Below are 15,058 nucleotides of genomic sequence, written 5' to 3' on the forward strand. Positions count from 1 at the left end.
GCACTTAACTGCACTATTCTAGGCCATGTTATTATGAGCTGTTTAATGAAGACAGAAATGCACAAAATACATTTCTATCTCAAATATATATATATATATTTTTTTTGCTATAAGACTTGTCTTAGGATAGGAGAATACTGAGTCGTGTTATTCTGTTTGTGTTTCTTATTGTCTTTTGACATCACAAAACATTTACTAAACAAAACATGTTAACAACAAAGCTCAAGTTTTTAAAAAAAATCTTTTTCATTCAATATCTATCCTCCATGTGGTATGATATACAAACAAACAAGTAAATAAAATGTTTACATTTATGTTTATCATGTGTTTGTTTTCAACAGGAAATTGGCAGTTCCTACGCTGTGTGTATGTGTCTGATTACAACCTCCCCGGTGCTGCAGCTAACCACCCCACTGTAGCAGGGATCAGTGGCAGTGAATGAGCAGCTTAGCGTGTCGCTGTTAATACCAACAAGAAAGAGAAGGAAGAAGGAGGGGGAGGAGGAGGAATTATTGAACTACTACTAGGACAGAGGGATGCAGGAGTAAGGAGGACTGAGGAGAGGAGCAACAATAGTCACAGGAGAAGGCAGAAAGAAAAAACAAAAGATTTTTTTAATGAGAGAGGAGGAGAGAAGGATAAGTCAGAAGAGACAGGAAAGGATGGAAATAAGGGTTTCACTTCTCTCTATCTACCACTGGAATTAATTTAACTTCACCTACTGAAGAACCCCTGCCTTTTCTCATTTTCAGCTCTTCATCACTCCATCCACAGAAGACATTGAGAACTCCTGCAGGAGAGTCTACAGAGGGAGAAGAAGGAGGAAGAAGTTCACAACACAAAAGGGTAATGACAAACTGTTACTGAAGGCTTAAGGAGACACATTGGCTTTCTGGTTAATCTCCTTACTGCGTATGAGTGTGTGTGTATATGTGTGTGTATCACTGGATCATGTTCTTTTAAGGAAAGTATTGGGTGTTCTGTTGTCATAGTTTTTTTAATGGACACACGGGGTCAGGTAATAAACTGATAACTGTTTGTTCTGTTGTCATAGTTTTTTTAATGGTCAGGTAATAAACTGATAACTGTAATGTTCAGTATTTCAAGAAGTTTTAAATCATTATAATTTGTCTTGTAGAATGATGCAAATGTTAGTGTCACTTTCAGCAGCATAAATAATGCATGAATCATCAGCTATTTTGTGCTAATATTAAGGTTCATGTCATGTTCGAGTGTAATGATAAATCAAAAGTATAATTCTCTAGACTCTACTTCTCACCTCTCCCTCAAAATGTTAAATGATCAATCACACACCCAAGATCTTCAGTGAATATATATTCTTTTGAATATATATATTCTTTTTTTTCAACAGTTTTTGCTGGTTTCAGATGTCCTCTGAATCTTCCATCTCTTCTTCTCCCTGCTGCTTTATTTCACCTTTTCTTACTACTTTGTCTTTCTTCCCTTTCACTGTTCAAATATTCTGCCTAAAATTTGAGATATTTGTTTTACTTTCACTGTGTTGTTGTTAATGTGTCTAAATGTACACCAGAAAACAAATCTGATATCTTACGCACACCACAAATGACTTCACTCGACCTGTGTCCACATCAGCTGGGGTAATTAGATGCTGAAATATTCATAGGGATTCTCAGTGAGTGTGTGTTTGTGTGTATGTGCGTCTGTATGTATTGTATTTCACATCTTCTAGGTTCATTCATTGTTTCATGGAGCAATAACTCTTTATATTTCCATTTTAAACCCTTGAAATGACATTTCCTCATCAGCAAAGGTCAGTGAGGCAGAGAGTTAAATGCAGCAGAAGGTCTTGAAAATTGAGGCAGAGAGTTAAATGCAGCAGAAGCTCTTGAAAATAAAATAAAATGGCTGATCTTTACACACTTGATAACCTGATGCTGTTGTTAAAGCATTAGAATATGAATCCTTATCTCCTGCTAGTCATAGAGAAGCAGCCAACACGAGTTAGAAGAACAAAGTTTCCATATCTGCCATATTCCAGATTAGGGATTAGGTCTGTGGAGAATCCACGTTGACTGTAGGTGTGAATGTGTGTATAAAAGGTTTTCACCTGTAGTCAAGTGGTAGACTGAACTTTCTTCTGTTGTCATTCCTGTATTTTTTGTGACAGCTGTGGTAAAACTCTGTCTCTGTTGTGGCAGTGTTTGGAAAAATACATCTCTGACACCAACAAGAGAAATGTTTTGTGGTGTCTGCTGTGTAAACAGGAACAGTTTTACATGTTGCCAGTGAAGTGAAAACTCCTCAGGGGATTCATTTGGTTTGGGTTTTTGCTTTCAAAGAGTTCCTCCTTCTGAACAGCAGCTGCTCCTGCTGCTCACTGTCAAAGGTTAAATGAACCAAAAAAGGCTGGATAATGAGAGAGTGAATAATTTACAAACACATTCTCCCACAGGTTTCATACACTGTTGGGAAGGAGTAAAAAAAAAGCTTGTTCTTTTTAAATATTGCCAGAGAATGTCAGCATATTTATTATGTAATTATGTATTTGTATTTATGTATTTCTTTAATTAATCCACAGAAACAGAACATCATTAATGTCACTAGTACACCCCCCCCCCACTTTTGTATTACTACACTGTCAGTCCAAATACAAACTAGTTCATAACACTTTATGAGTGTAGTAAAATGTATACAAAGTACTGTGTGTTATTAGAGTAAATGCATTGTTATATTAACCAAATATCTTTTTCCACACTCTTCCAGGTTCTTCATGTAACCACTGATGTCCAGCACGAAGCACAGTAACCAGAGCCATGGTCATTCTACAGCAGGTACAGTCACAACTGTTTCCATAATTATTTCTAATTTTGTAACTCTGTTTTTTTGTGTGTGTGTGTCGGCGTTCCTTATTCCCATTTAATGGCCGGCTGAATCTTTCAGCTTTTTAATTGTCTAATCAACTCTGACAGCCTCCACCTACGACCCATGCTGTCGAGGCCCAAATGGGTATTTGCTGACAGGAAGTGTGTGTGTGTGTGTGTATTTGTATGTGTGACAAAAAAACAGAAAGAGAAAGAGAACCGGAGGGAGAGGCACAGAAAAATTGGGTGAAAACTTTTCTCCTGACTGGCATTTATTTTCACATAGAAATAGAAAAATAATTGATTTTTTTCTTGAATAGATTTACACAGACATTTAACTGCAGTTAATCTGCTATTTTAAGGTGTGGACCTTTTTGAACTGTACTTTTGGGCTACAAAGTAGTAACCAGGACATGTACGTAGAGTTAATTAGAAAATATCGCAGCACATAGACGAGTGTTTACCATGGCAACAGAACTGGACATGAGTCTTTCTGATTGGCCTTTGGAATGCTGGGAGCTGAATGTCTGGCATCACAGCCCAGGACACAACACACTGATCGAGGTGAGGACAGTTTAAATATAAATATGTAAAACAAACACATTTTACTCGGTCATAGGTCATGATTTGAGACTAGGCTCCATGATTTTACTCGGTCATAGGTCATGATTTGTTAGTAGAAGGGATAATAGATACTGATGTTTTACAGAACTGATTTAAAGTGGGGTCCAGACTAGGCTCCATATTGTTAATAACAACCTATTTCATGCAATGAGTCCTGCAGTTTTTGTTTTCATTTTGCTACTCTTTTTGGAGAGTGGTAAATTCTATTTCCTTGGTTATCTCACTACATGTAAATACATTTGTCTGGAGGTACAACCAGACATTAATGTTCGCTGTAGCAGAAAACACAGTCTGGGTTTTTAATGGATGGCTTAAGGTCAGTTGGAAAAAATAAATCTCAGCCTCTGACCTTTGACTTGCTCAATCTAAATGCAAATGAGCAAAGCAGCCATTGCCTTTATTATCACATTACATCAACAAAGCTGCATGTACTATAAATATTCCACTTTATTGCATTAGTCTTTTCTTACCACGAAAAACAGAAACAAATTGTGATGTGCATAAACCCCAGCAGATGGGGCTAGAGCTCCGATCACTCCACCTTGTGAACTACTGTTAACGCTTACAAAGAAGAGCCCATGTCACCACAGTAACGTCCTTTGTAGCTTGTGTATACTGTCCATTAACTTGTTTGCCGAAGTTTATCATTCAGTTTTAATGTATTAATTTGAGCCTTAAAATACGGCTTTAAATGAGTCAGAAGCACAAATGAAGAACAGTTTTGTTATTTTTAAAGGATGTTGTTACGCAGCTTTGACTGTAAGAACAAGGTGTATAAATAAATAGCTAAAAAATCAGCAGCGAAGTTTCTTGCAGTATTAGGTCTCGCCAATAGGTGTCATAAATGCTCACTTTTTTCACACGAGAGCTTATAATGCAAACGCGAATCAAAAGTCAGATTTAACAGAATAACTTGGCAACGTTTCTTTGTACTAAAGAGGGGAGTTTAATTTACCCATTAATGTTGTAATTTCTTTGTCTCACAAATTAATATCACCTCATGTATTCTGTGATCAAAGTTAAGTTATTAGTTTACTCAAGGATAAAAATACTAACCCCTTCTAAGTAACTAAATTATAAATTACATATGTTGTGAAGCTGTGTAGTCTCTATTTTTCTCCATCTTGTCTGTGGTTTGTTACCTCTCCACACACAGGAGTCACAGCCACAGTTGTAAGTGAATACGTGGCTCATGTCTGTCCTGAATTATTTACCTGATGAGAAATGTGATGTGAGCACACACCCATCAGCTCACTCACTCTGAACATGACATCACAGCCACGAATGAGGTCTGCGTCTGTCAGGTCTGCCTCGTACATGGTCTGTGTATGCTGAAGGGGAGTATAGTCCAAATTAATTAATGGGGAGGGAGTAGGAATGCATATAAACAAAACACATTTGTCTTAATGGACTTTATAGTTTTAAAATTAGAAGTATCCTTATAAAAAACATAAATGGGGAGGGAGTAGGAATGTATAATGCAATGTATTCAAAATTATACTAATTTTATATTAACCCTACAAAATAAAGTAGAATAAGTTTCACAAATTTTATTGAACACTAAATTTATTCACACCGAGCAAGTGTTTTGGCAACAACTTAGTGAAGTTTGTGAAGTTGTGACACTACTAGTAAAATGTATTTTCAGTTCTTTCTTGTTAGATTCTGAACCTTTTGTATCCTCTACGATATATTGATTTATTAATGATTAAAAAATAGATGCGAAAAAAAACAAAACACGAAACATCAAAGATGAGCAGCCACGTAGTCAGACAACAAAAAGATCCTCCTCAGTAAATTATTGAGGCCTTGCTCGCTCTGATCTGTATGTGAGAGTGTGAGTCTGTGTGTGTGTGTGTGTGAGTCTGTGTGTGTGTTACATGCTCCTAGTTTAATTAAGTAAATTCAAGGGCTGGCAAACCGAGCCTCCTGATCAGTACACCACCAAGCACCTGTTACTGCACACACACACACACATACATTAGCATGCACATTCTACTCCAACCAAAATCTGCCATGTCAAACGTCTACATTTCTGTATGTAATTTTTTCCCGTGTTAAATTCTACTTCTCTCTGCGTTTTCCACCCATGATATTAATTACATTTAAAATAGTCAATTTTCAAATGCTCCCTGAAATTAAATTAAACAGTCAGAGTGCTGTTTATGATAAATGCGAGCAAATGTTTGTCTGAAACCAAGATTTACCACTGAATGTAGGATTCAAGTGATGTACAGTGTTTTTTCATACACTTTTGAATACAATTGATGAGGTGAATGTTATTTAAACATAACGTGACTCCACCACTAGTTGTTTTTTAGCTAAGGTGTGGATTTTTACTGGATGAGCCTTTAGGCTGACTTCTGTTTCTCTATGCATGTGGTTCAAGTTCTCAGATGATCATTATTAATGTAGTTACATTGTTCACTGTGTGACTCGGACATGAAACACAGTTCATCCAGCATAAGCTGCAGAATATACATTGCAATAGGAGCTTGAAGTGTTTTTATCCATACAGAAATCCAACACCTTTGGAACACACCTGAGCAGGAAGTGACATCTTGTTGCTATGGGTGACCAGAGGTTATGGCTACAGGGAGAGAGAGAGAGAGAGCTGGAGGGACAGTTACTTCAACGTTATATAACAGATGGAGTAGGATGACTTTTTATCACTTTTTGTCAACATTTTTATTTTTTTAGTTTAGTGTTTTGTTTGTTAACAATTAAGGCTGGATAAAAACACTTAGTGAAGACCACATTTCTGGATGACGGATTTACTGACCCTGGTTCCACATCCATTTGACTTGATTTGTATGGAATTCATTCATCAAAAGGAAAATAACCTGCGACCTACTGGATAATATGTCTGAGAACTGTCCACACGTGAGCAGGAGGAACCAGAGGATCCAGAACTAATTCAAACTTCTCAGTACAAAAACCTTTCACCTGCAGTTGCGTGAACTCACACAGTGTATGTGTGTATGTGAACAGTGAAGATGTACAAGCGTCGAGACTATGTGGAACTTTATGAGAAGGATCAGGCCAAATGGGCTTTAGTACGCAATGTCAACACTGCCACCAAACATACTACTATGCTGCCGGTATGCTGTGTGTGTGTGTGTGAGAGAGAGAGAGTGAAAGAGCCATTACCTGTCTTTATTCCAAAGTACATCAAATAATATGTGTGATTTGTGTATTTAATATGTTACATGTCTCTGTTTGTATGTGAATGTGAAAATATCGGGGTTTTTTTATTTTGTTATGTTATAATTGTAACATTCTGTTAAAGTTGTTGTTGGTATGATAACTAGAAGCACAGCAGCACACTGACTCAAAACCATCCTGGTTTTGACCATCATTGTTACTATTGGACAATCCAGCTGTCAGTCACATTTTGTGACCAATGATATTGACCATATTTTGACTTTTCTACACAATTACAGAGACAGACAGAAAGTTCTCCAGAGTCAACCTGACCACACTATGTGTTTGACCATATTTTGACTTTTCTACACAATCACAGAGACAGAGAAAGTTTTCCAGAGTCTCCAGTCAACCTATCTCTATTAACTAATCTAAACCTGCTGTAGGAGACGTGTCTGTTGTAATTCAGTAACGGTGTGGGAAATTCAAAAAAATCTTTTAATAGCTTTTGTACATTTTGTACGTTCTCATTATAACCATGGTTCTTGGTTCTTAAATTGTGGTTTCCTTTTCAGGGCGACTATGTCTGGTTGGACTTGAAGAGTGGTCGAGAGTTCGAAGTTCCAGTTGGAGCAGTGGTTAAACTCTGTGACTCAGGACAGATCCAGGTGTTGGATGATGAAGGAAACGTAAGAGCTTTCAGTGTTGTACTAATCTTCTTAAGTCAGGTCGACCTGAACATATACAGTACTTATCTAATTCAATGAATAAGACAGATGTCATATTAGACCCCACAGCTTTAAACAAGCAACAAATGACACGTGAAACCTCTTTGACACGAAGAAGAGCGAGGAGTCATGAATAAAATGCTGTTGTTCCCACAGTACTCTGGCCTCCATGTAACTGAGTGTGTCAGAGATCACAATAATCATATGATGAGAGACTAAGCTTGGAGTCAGCTGACGTCTTATTTCTCCAAAATGTTTGAAACAACCTACCTGTGATTACTGTAATTGTACTTTATCTGTCATTTTGCTAAGTAATGAACCTGGTAATTTGTTGTTGAAACATAACTCAAAATATGGTGTCTGTAAAAATACTCTTCACTTTCAGGAACACTGGATTTCTCCCCAGAATGCAACCAACATTAAGCCAATGCATCCCACCTCCATCCATGGGGTGGAAGACATGATCCGCCTGGGAGACCTGAATGAAGCTGGAATTCTGAGAAACCTTCTGATCAGATACAGAGAGAAGCTCATATATGTGAGTGGTCTTAAAGTGACTACATGGTGTTTTGTTATTACAACTGTCTTCACATTTTTACAATTACTCAGCTCCTCAGAGGGAACACTGTCACAACTGTTTAAACTTTTGTCCAGGTTTTGACAGACAGTCTCTTTGTAGTTGTCTCCTGACTACGAGGCTCAGACCTTTACTTTTGACTGTTCTTTTCTCATCTCAGTTTCTTCCTTCTCTTTTGTCTCTTCACTGTCTTTTTTTATCTTCTAAAGACAAACTGTGGAGGCCGGGTAAGTCAGCTCCTCAGAAGATGAGCATGACAGACACAGTTAATGAAAGAGAGCGAGAGAGAGAGAGAGAGAGATTAATCTTGGCTGGGATGCATGGACTCACATTAACTGCTGCATGGCCTCAAACACAGCAGCTTGCAAAAATGTCTTGTCTGTCTCTTTATCATCAAACTGCATGTGGTTTCATTGGCCTGTTTCCAAATATGATGGATGAGAGTCTGATCGAACCTGACTACGGCGGTGTCATGTTCAGATGTTACTGGACTGATGCCTCTGCTCCAGGCTGAAGCCTGATTGCTGATTGATTTATTTTCTGGCCACTTGATCTTCTGTGATGATAGTGATACGCTCTAACTGTCATTGGTCCACATCTGATCTAGGTGTTAGCCAATCCCCCCTCTTGTATATGTACTAACTAAAACAATCCTAATCCAAACATCCATTATTTACTACAACGTAAAAGAAAACGAAAGAAGATTCTGCTGAGATGTTGGAATGTTATGTATTTGTGAAAACTGCTTCTTTCACAGATGAGCCAATGAAAACTGAAAGAACATTTGGTTTTATATATTTCCCAATAATATAATATACCAAGGATTACATGCAATGGATGGACAGTCTGCATGATGCCCACTGAAAAATAATTTGAAATAGTAAAATGCATGTTTATTGTTTATTGGAAACCAATTTCATTCTCATACTGATTATAACACAGCTATAAATTATCCTATTTTACAAAATACGTCAGTTCATTTGTCTCGCTCCTCTTCTTGTAGACCTACACTGGTTCCATCCTGGTGGCTGTCAACCCCTATCAACTGCTACCCATCTACACAGCTGACCAGATCCGCCTCTACACCAACAAGAAGATCGGTGAGATGCCACCTCACATCTTTGCCATCGCTGACAACTGTTACTTCAACATGCAGAGGAACAATCGTGACCAGTGTTGTATCATCAGGTAGGACAGTCATAAATTATATGTAGTAAATATTTGTTGTATCTTGAGAAACGTACCTTTGCATACAGCACCACCTTCAGGTCATAGGTTACTCAACACTGTCTTTTCACAGCGGTGAATCCGGAGCAGGGAAAACTGAGAGCACCAAACTCATACTTCAGTTCCTGGCAGCAATAAGTGGACAACACTCCTGGATAGAACAACAGGTGCTGGAAGCTAATCCCATACTGGAGGGTAAGAACATCAACCCATTCTTACATAATTGATTATTAATTACCAACACATAAGAAGATAAGTCCATCACTATCAATTGTCTTACAGCCTTTGGCAATGCTAAAACAATCCGCAATGACAACTCGTCTCGATTTGGGAAATACATCGACATCCATTTCAACAAGAGAGGAGCTATAGAAGGAGCTAAGATAGAACAGTACCTGCTAGAAAAATCCAGAGTCTGTCGACAGGTACCAGCCATGCTCACCTCACCTGCACTGTCTGCACTGGCACTCAATGGATCACAATGAGAGTTTCACTGAGATTGCTTCTATTTTATGACTCCTCTGCTCAGGCCCACGATGAGAGGAACTACCATGTGTTCTACTGCATGCTGAAGGGAATGACTGCAGAGGAGAAGAAGAAACTGGGACTGAGCAAAGCCACAGATTACACCTACCTGACTATAGTGAGGAACTCTTCTCTTTCTCACCCTTACAATTTTATTTTACATTTGAAAAAACACACAAAAATGTACCAAAGCCCCTCGCCTTACAGGAATTGAAGAAAGACACACACAAAGGGCTTCAACAGATCTGAGTCTTTTTCTTTTATAGCCATCTGCTGCCACCTAGCGGGGGATTATTTAATTGTTCCGTCTGTCACTGTCACTCTCTGCAGGGTAACTGTACGGTGTGTGACGGCCGTGATGACATGAAGGAATACTCCAACATCCGCTCTGCCATGAAGGTGTGCAGCAAAATTAAATACTGGTGAAAAAAACAACAAACAGAGCAACTAAAGGAATATTGTTGTCCTTTTTATACAGGTATTAATGTTTACAGACAAGGAGAATTGGGAAATTTCCAAACTCTTGGCTGCTATTTTACACATGGGAAACCTCCGATATGAAGGTAATATACTTAAAATGACTTCTGGATTGCTGTTTTTTATTATTATTATTAATTTTAAATCATGCACACACTCACTGTGAATCTGCAGCTCGGAGCTATGACAACCTGGATGCCTGTGAGGTTGTCCGCAGCCCTCACCTTAGCACTGCTGCTACACTGCTGGAGGTGATATACCAACACTCACACACACAACAGCAAAATTAAATACAGACATAGTGTCTGTTTTTGCTAATGTAAGTTCACATAAAATGTGTGTTTTTGCTTGTTGTCTCTCTTATTTGTCCTGTGTGTGTCTCCATGTGTGTCTGTATCAGGTGGACAGTAAGGACCTGATGAACTGTTTGACCAGTCGCACCCTCATCACCAGAGGAGAAACTGTTTCCACTCCACTTAGCATGGAACAAGCTTTAGACGTGAGAGATGCTTTTGTCAAGGTAAAACACACGTCAGTTAAAACGTGTCAAAGAAAAAAGAAATGCAAATTAATCTTTGGCTGAAAAAGCCATAGCACACCTACATAGGTACATTATACTAGTCCCTGAGTGAGGATCATTTAATAATAATTATAATAATGTTAATAATTACAATAATACAACTAATAATTATTAAGTACATTGGTACATTATACTAGTCCCTGAGTGAGGAGTGAGGCATTTAATAATAATAATTATAATGTTAATAATTACAGTAATACAACTCATAATTATTATTAAGTACATTAAATTATTATTTATATTTGTGTGTTTGCAGGGTATTTATGGTCGTTTGTTCGTGTGGATCGTGGAGAAGATCAATGCTGCCATCTACAAGCCTATGTCCTCACATCCTAAAGTTATGAGACGCTCTATTGGACTGTTGGACATTTTTGGATTTGAGAACTTTGCTGTCAACAGGTACACAAAATATATTTAATTTAAAAGAAACAGTTTATCGAATGATTCTCCTTCTTTTTCACTGTTTAAATACATTTGTTTGAGCTCATCTTTGTGGGATTTGCTTGTCCTCATCCTCACCTTCAACCAGAAAAATTATTTACAATTAATGGTAGAAAAAGTAATAAGAACCAGAACAAATAGATATTTCCTTCTCTGTGCTAAAGTACAGTTTTGTTGTCACATCAATCCATACACACCAAACACCTCTGACCTTTCCTCTCCTGAATGTCACTGACTTGTATTCTCTTCCCTCCACAGCTTCGAGCAGCTTTGCATCAACTTTGCCAACGAGAACCTGCAGCAGTTCTTCGTACGACATGTCTTCAAGCTGGAGCAGGAGGAGTACAACCTGGAGAACATCAACTGGCAGCACATAGAGTTCACCGACAACCAGGACGCCTTGGATATGATCGCCATCAAACCCATGAACATCATCTCCCTCATTGACGAGGAGAGCAGGTTCCCCAAGGTTCATGGACTGAATATGTGGAACAGATAAGAAACAACTGGTTTCATGGGATTTGAATGACATTACATGTTGAATAAGTTTTTTCCTCTTTGTGCTTCTGCTGCAGGGGACTGACACCACGATGTTGAACAAGCTCAACTTTCAACATAAAGTCAACACTAACTACATCCCTCCCAAGAACAACTACGAGACACAGTTTGGAATCCAGCACTTTGCTGGAGTGGTTTTCTATGAAACAAAAGGTTTGTTCAACACACTAAAAACACACAAGGACACAATAAATGTGTTTTTAAAAAAGTACTAATTGTAGTATGTGTGTGTGCACGCTTTGCAGGTTTTCTGGAGAAGAACAGAGACACATTATATGGTGACATCATTCAGCTGGTTCACTCCTCCAAAAACAAGTTCATCAAACAAATCTTTCAGGCTGATGTTGCCATGGTAATTGGTAGTGACACACACACACATTTAACAAATAGATGAAAAAATATTTTTATTATTATTATGATAACTAATAATAACTACATTTATAAACATCAACCTTCCATTAAACCATTAAAATATACACTTTTTTAAATTTACGCTGCTACAAATACTGCAAGTTTGTGTGTGTGTGTACGCTTTGACTTGTTTTTCATTCACACATTCACTGACCTACTTGTTGATGTGACTGTGTCTGTGTCTCATCTTCTGCAACAGACATCACACTGACCTTGTACAGTCATCCACACAAGGACCTTTATTTTTAGAGACACAGGAAACACGTTAGTGTCAGAGCTCAGGAAGAAACAGGAAAAAAAGAAAGTGCTCATTTTTTTTCTGACCCTGACATTTCTGTGCTTCTCTGTCAGGGGGCAGAGACCAGGAAGCGCTCGCCCACTCTGAGCAGTCAGTTTAAAAGATCTCTGGAGCTGCTGATGAGGACACTCGGCGTCTGTCAGCCTTTCTTTGTCCGCTGCATCAAACCCAATGAATACAAGAAGTCCATGGTGAGTGTCTGCTCTCTGTGTGTGAACAGAGATATATACTTTGACTTTATAAGGAGTTTTAACTTTGACCAATGTCATGTCGTGTGTTTGTCTGTGTGCAGTTATTTGACAGGGAGCTGTGTGTGCGTCAGCTGAGGTACTCGGGTATGATGGAGACCATTCGTATCCGTCGTGCTGGATATCCCATCCGCTACACCTTTGTGGAGTTTGTTGACCGGTACAGAGTTCTCATGCCCGGAGTCAAACCAGCGTACAAACAGGTAGAATGTCAGCTCTGTCAGATCTGTCTGTGTGAGCTGTTCTCTGTGTATTTTTGTCTGTGTCCGAAATCCATCACATGACACTAGTCCAGGAGCAGATATTCCCACAGCTGTCACCAGTGACTGTTTTTCTTTCTCCCTTGAATGCTATATATATATATAAATGTAACTTTGTTTGCTTTTAGAAAAAAATCTCTGAGTGTACTATTACATCTGTTTTTATGTGTCTCTGGCTTCAGGAGGATTTAAGGGGAACCTGTCAGAGAATTGCGGAGGCAGTTCTGGGACGAGACGACGACTGGCAAATGGGAAAAACTAAGATTTTCCTAAAGGTACGGCTGTTTTATAGCTATTGTACTTTATTGTCTGGAGAGAGAAATCACAGGGAGAAATCACTGGTCTCAAAAGACTGTTTTGTTTTTTCTCCCTCCGACTGTCTGTTATTCTTTCTCTCACGTATTTTTTTTTGAGTGGAATGTTAAAAAAGCAAACATCATACACGTAAAGTTATTTCAGTTGCCATCAGTGATGTTTTGATTCTCTTCTCGTGAAAATGTCTGTCATGTACAATGTTTGTGTGTCAGTGTGTTTTGATTGAGTCTGTGTTTTTCTTTCCTACTGTGTAAAGACAGATTTTGTCGAAAGGTTAAAAGCCACTGTTAAGACACATCCGTAGTTGGGTTGCCACAGTAACACAGTTGTTTCTGTCCACGGAGGTGAAATATGAACATCATTTAGTAATGAAAGCTTCTCAGCTTTTGTTAATGAGACACCATGGAAACATTTTGGGTTTTTTTCTTTAGCGGCCATTGTCAGTTTATCTGTCATATAGCAGTTGTTTTGTTCTTTATAAAAAGAAATAAGCTCAAACTATGACACAATTAAAACTCTTGTGCCCAGTAATCTCTGGGGAGAGAGATGAGTGTTTTCTTTAGCTTTGATGTTAATCTTTGTAGCCTGACAGATTCTAAATGTTTTGTCTCTGTCAGTCTTGTTGCTTAGTCAGACAGGAAGCAGGACAGGAAGTACAAGGTTCAGGGGTGAGAGGGGGATACAGAGCAGGGGCAGTACCCACACTTTCCTGACAGGATGTAGTGAGATCATCCAGGGCAGATGGTCAGATCACTGGATTAGAAAGGTGTTAGGTGAGGCTGCTGCCAGATCAATGCATGTGGGAAATCTCAATAGACCTAAGAAAAGGAATGTTTTTAATGCTATCAATATGATTAACATGCCCACTATAAAACATGACATCTTAATCTAAAACAAACCGCCTCATCGTGCCTCGTTATCATGAAATGCAGTCACTGTCATAACTGCAACAATGATAGCCAAAACGTATTATTTATGATTAAAGATTAATTGAGTCGGTTGAAAAATGCCTTTTGGGAGTGATTTGATTTAAATATAACTGTCCTTTGTGCAGGATCACCATGACATGCTGCTGGAGATTGAGAGAGACAAAGCCATCACTGACAAGGTCATCCTCATCCAGAAGGTGGTCAGGGGTTTCAAGGACAGGTGGGTTCGGAAGGCTAATTGTAATACTACTTGTGGATTTATTGTCACCTCGCAACGATACAATTTTTTATGTAATATTTGTTAAAAACACCTGAGATTGTGCCTCTTACCAACAGGTCCAACTTCCTAAGGATGAAAAAGTCAGCGGTGTTAATCCAAAAGACATGGAGAGGATATCAGTGTCGGAAGAATTACGGAGCTGTGAGGGATCCATGTTTGACACAGAGATTTAAAAAAATTATAATTTATAAAGCATATGCTGATATTTTTACTCTTCATTCTTCTCTGTCCTGTAGATGCGAGCAGGCTTCTCCCGTCTACAGGCTCTGGTTCGATCCAGGAAACTGTGTGCATCCTATCACGTGGCCCGTCAGCGGATCACCGGGTTCCAGGGTCGCTGTAGAGGGTACCTGGTGCGGCGGGCGTTCAGACACAGACTCTGGGCAGTCATCACCATCCAGGCGTACACTAGAGGCATGATCGCTAGGCGGCTGTACAAGAGGCTGAAAGGAGAGGTAGGAACACAGGGTGGAGGAGACAGATGAAGAGCTACAACACCCATGGACCTGTTAGTCAGGAGTTAGTTCACAAAATATACTGACTTTACATATTCAGAATAATGTACATAAAGCTGTCCCTCTATTTACTTGGCT

At 38.8% G+C, this 15,058-nt stretch overlaps 1 protein-coding gene across 7 annotated transcripts in view; it reads left to right on the plus strand.

Annotated features, from left to right (window-relative positions):
* Nucleotides 1-6: 6 nt before the first annotated feature.
* myo7aa (myosin VIIAa) overlaps nucleotides 7-15,058 on the plus strand; it is a 27,767-nt gene continuing 12,715 nt past the window's right edge. For 4 of the 7 annotated variants that reach the window (XR_003049590.1, XR_003049589.1, XR_003049588.1 and 1 more), the window contains exons 1-23: nucleotides 7-846; nucleotides 2,746-2,813; nucleotides 7,187-7,300; nucleotides 7,725-7,877; nucleotides 8,126-8,143; nucleotides 8,920-9,104; nucleotides 9,217-9,338; nucleotides 9,426-9,568; nucleotides 9,673-9,786; nucleotides 9,999-10,067; nucleotides 10,147-10,231; nucleotides 10,320-10,396; nucleotides 10,546-10,665; nucleotides 10,982-11,124; nucleotides 11,425-11,635; nucleotides 11,742-11,877; nucleotides 11,970-12,076; nucleotides 12,487-12,624; nucleotides 12,726-12,884; nucleotides 13,124-13,216; nucleotides 14,311-14,405; nucleotides 14,522-14,606; nucleotides 14,702-14,920. Coding sequence is in view for 4 of the 7 variants with exons in the window: in XM_017031946.2 (XP_016887435.1) it covers nucleotides 2,796-2,813; nucleotides 7,187-7,300; nucleotides 7,725-7,877; nucleotides 8,126-8,143; nucleotides 8,920-9,104; nucleotides 9,217-9,338; nucleotides 9,426-9,568; nucleotides 9,673-9,786; nucleotides 9,999-10,067; nucleotides 10,147-10,231; nucleotides 10,320-10,396; nucleotides 10,546-10,665; nucleotides 10,982-11,124; nucleotides 11,425-11,635; nucleotides 11,742-11,877; nucleotides 11,970-12,076; nucleotides 12,487-12,624; nucleotides 12,726-12,884; nucleotides 13,124-13,216; nucleotides 14,311-14,405; nucleotides 14,522-14,606; nucleotides 14,702-14,920 (2,604 nt within the window). In the remaining 3 variants the exon portion in view is untranslated. The remainder of the gene's footprint in view (nucleotides 847-2,745; nucleotides 2,814-7,186; nucleotides 7,301-7,724; nucleotides 7,878-8,125; nucleotides 8,144-8,919; nucleotides 9,105-9,216; nucleotides 9,339-9,425; nucleotides 9,569-9,672; nucleotides 9,787-9,998; nucleotides 10,068-10,146; nucleotides 10,232-10,319; nucleotides 10,397-10,545; nucleotides 10,666-10,981; nucleotides 11,125-11,424; nucleotides 11,636-11,741; nucleotides 11,878-11,969; nucleotides 12,077-12,486; nucleotides 12,625-12,725; nucleotides 12,885-13,123; nucleotides 13,217-14,310; nucleotides 14,406-14,521; nucleotides 14,607-14,701; nucleotides 14,921-15,058) is intronic. The other 3 variants (XM_025055127.1, XM_017031947.2, XM_025055126.1) reach the window with 2 other exon arrangements.

Source organism: Cynoglossus semilaevis, chromosome 4 (assembly GCF_000523025.1).
Source record: "Cynoglossus semilaevis isolate Cse_v1.0 chromosome 4, Cse_v1.0, whole genome shotgun sequence".
NCBI lineage: Eukaryota > Metazoa > Chordata > Actinopteri > Pleuronectiformes > Cynoglossidae > Cynoglossus > Cynoglossus semilaevis.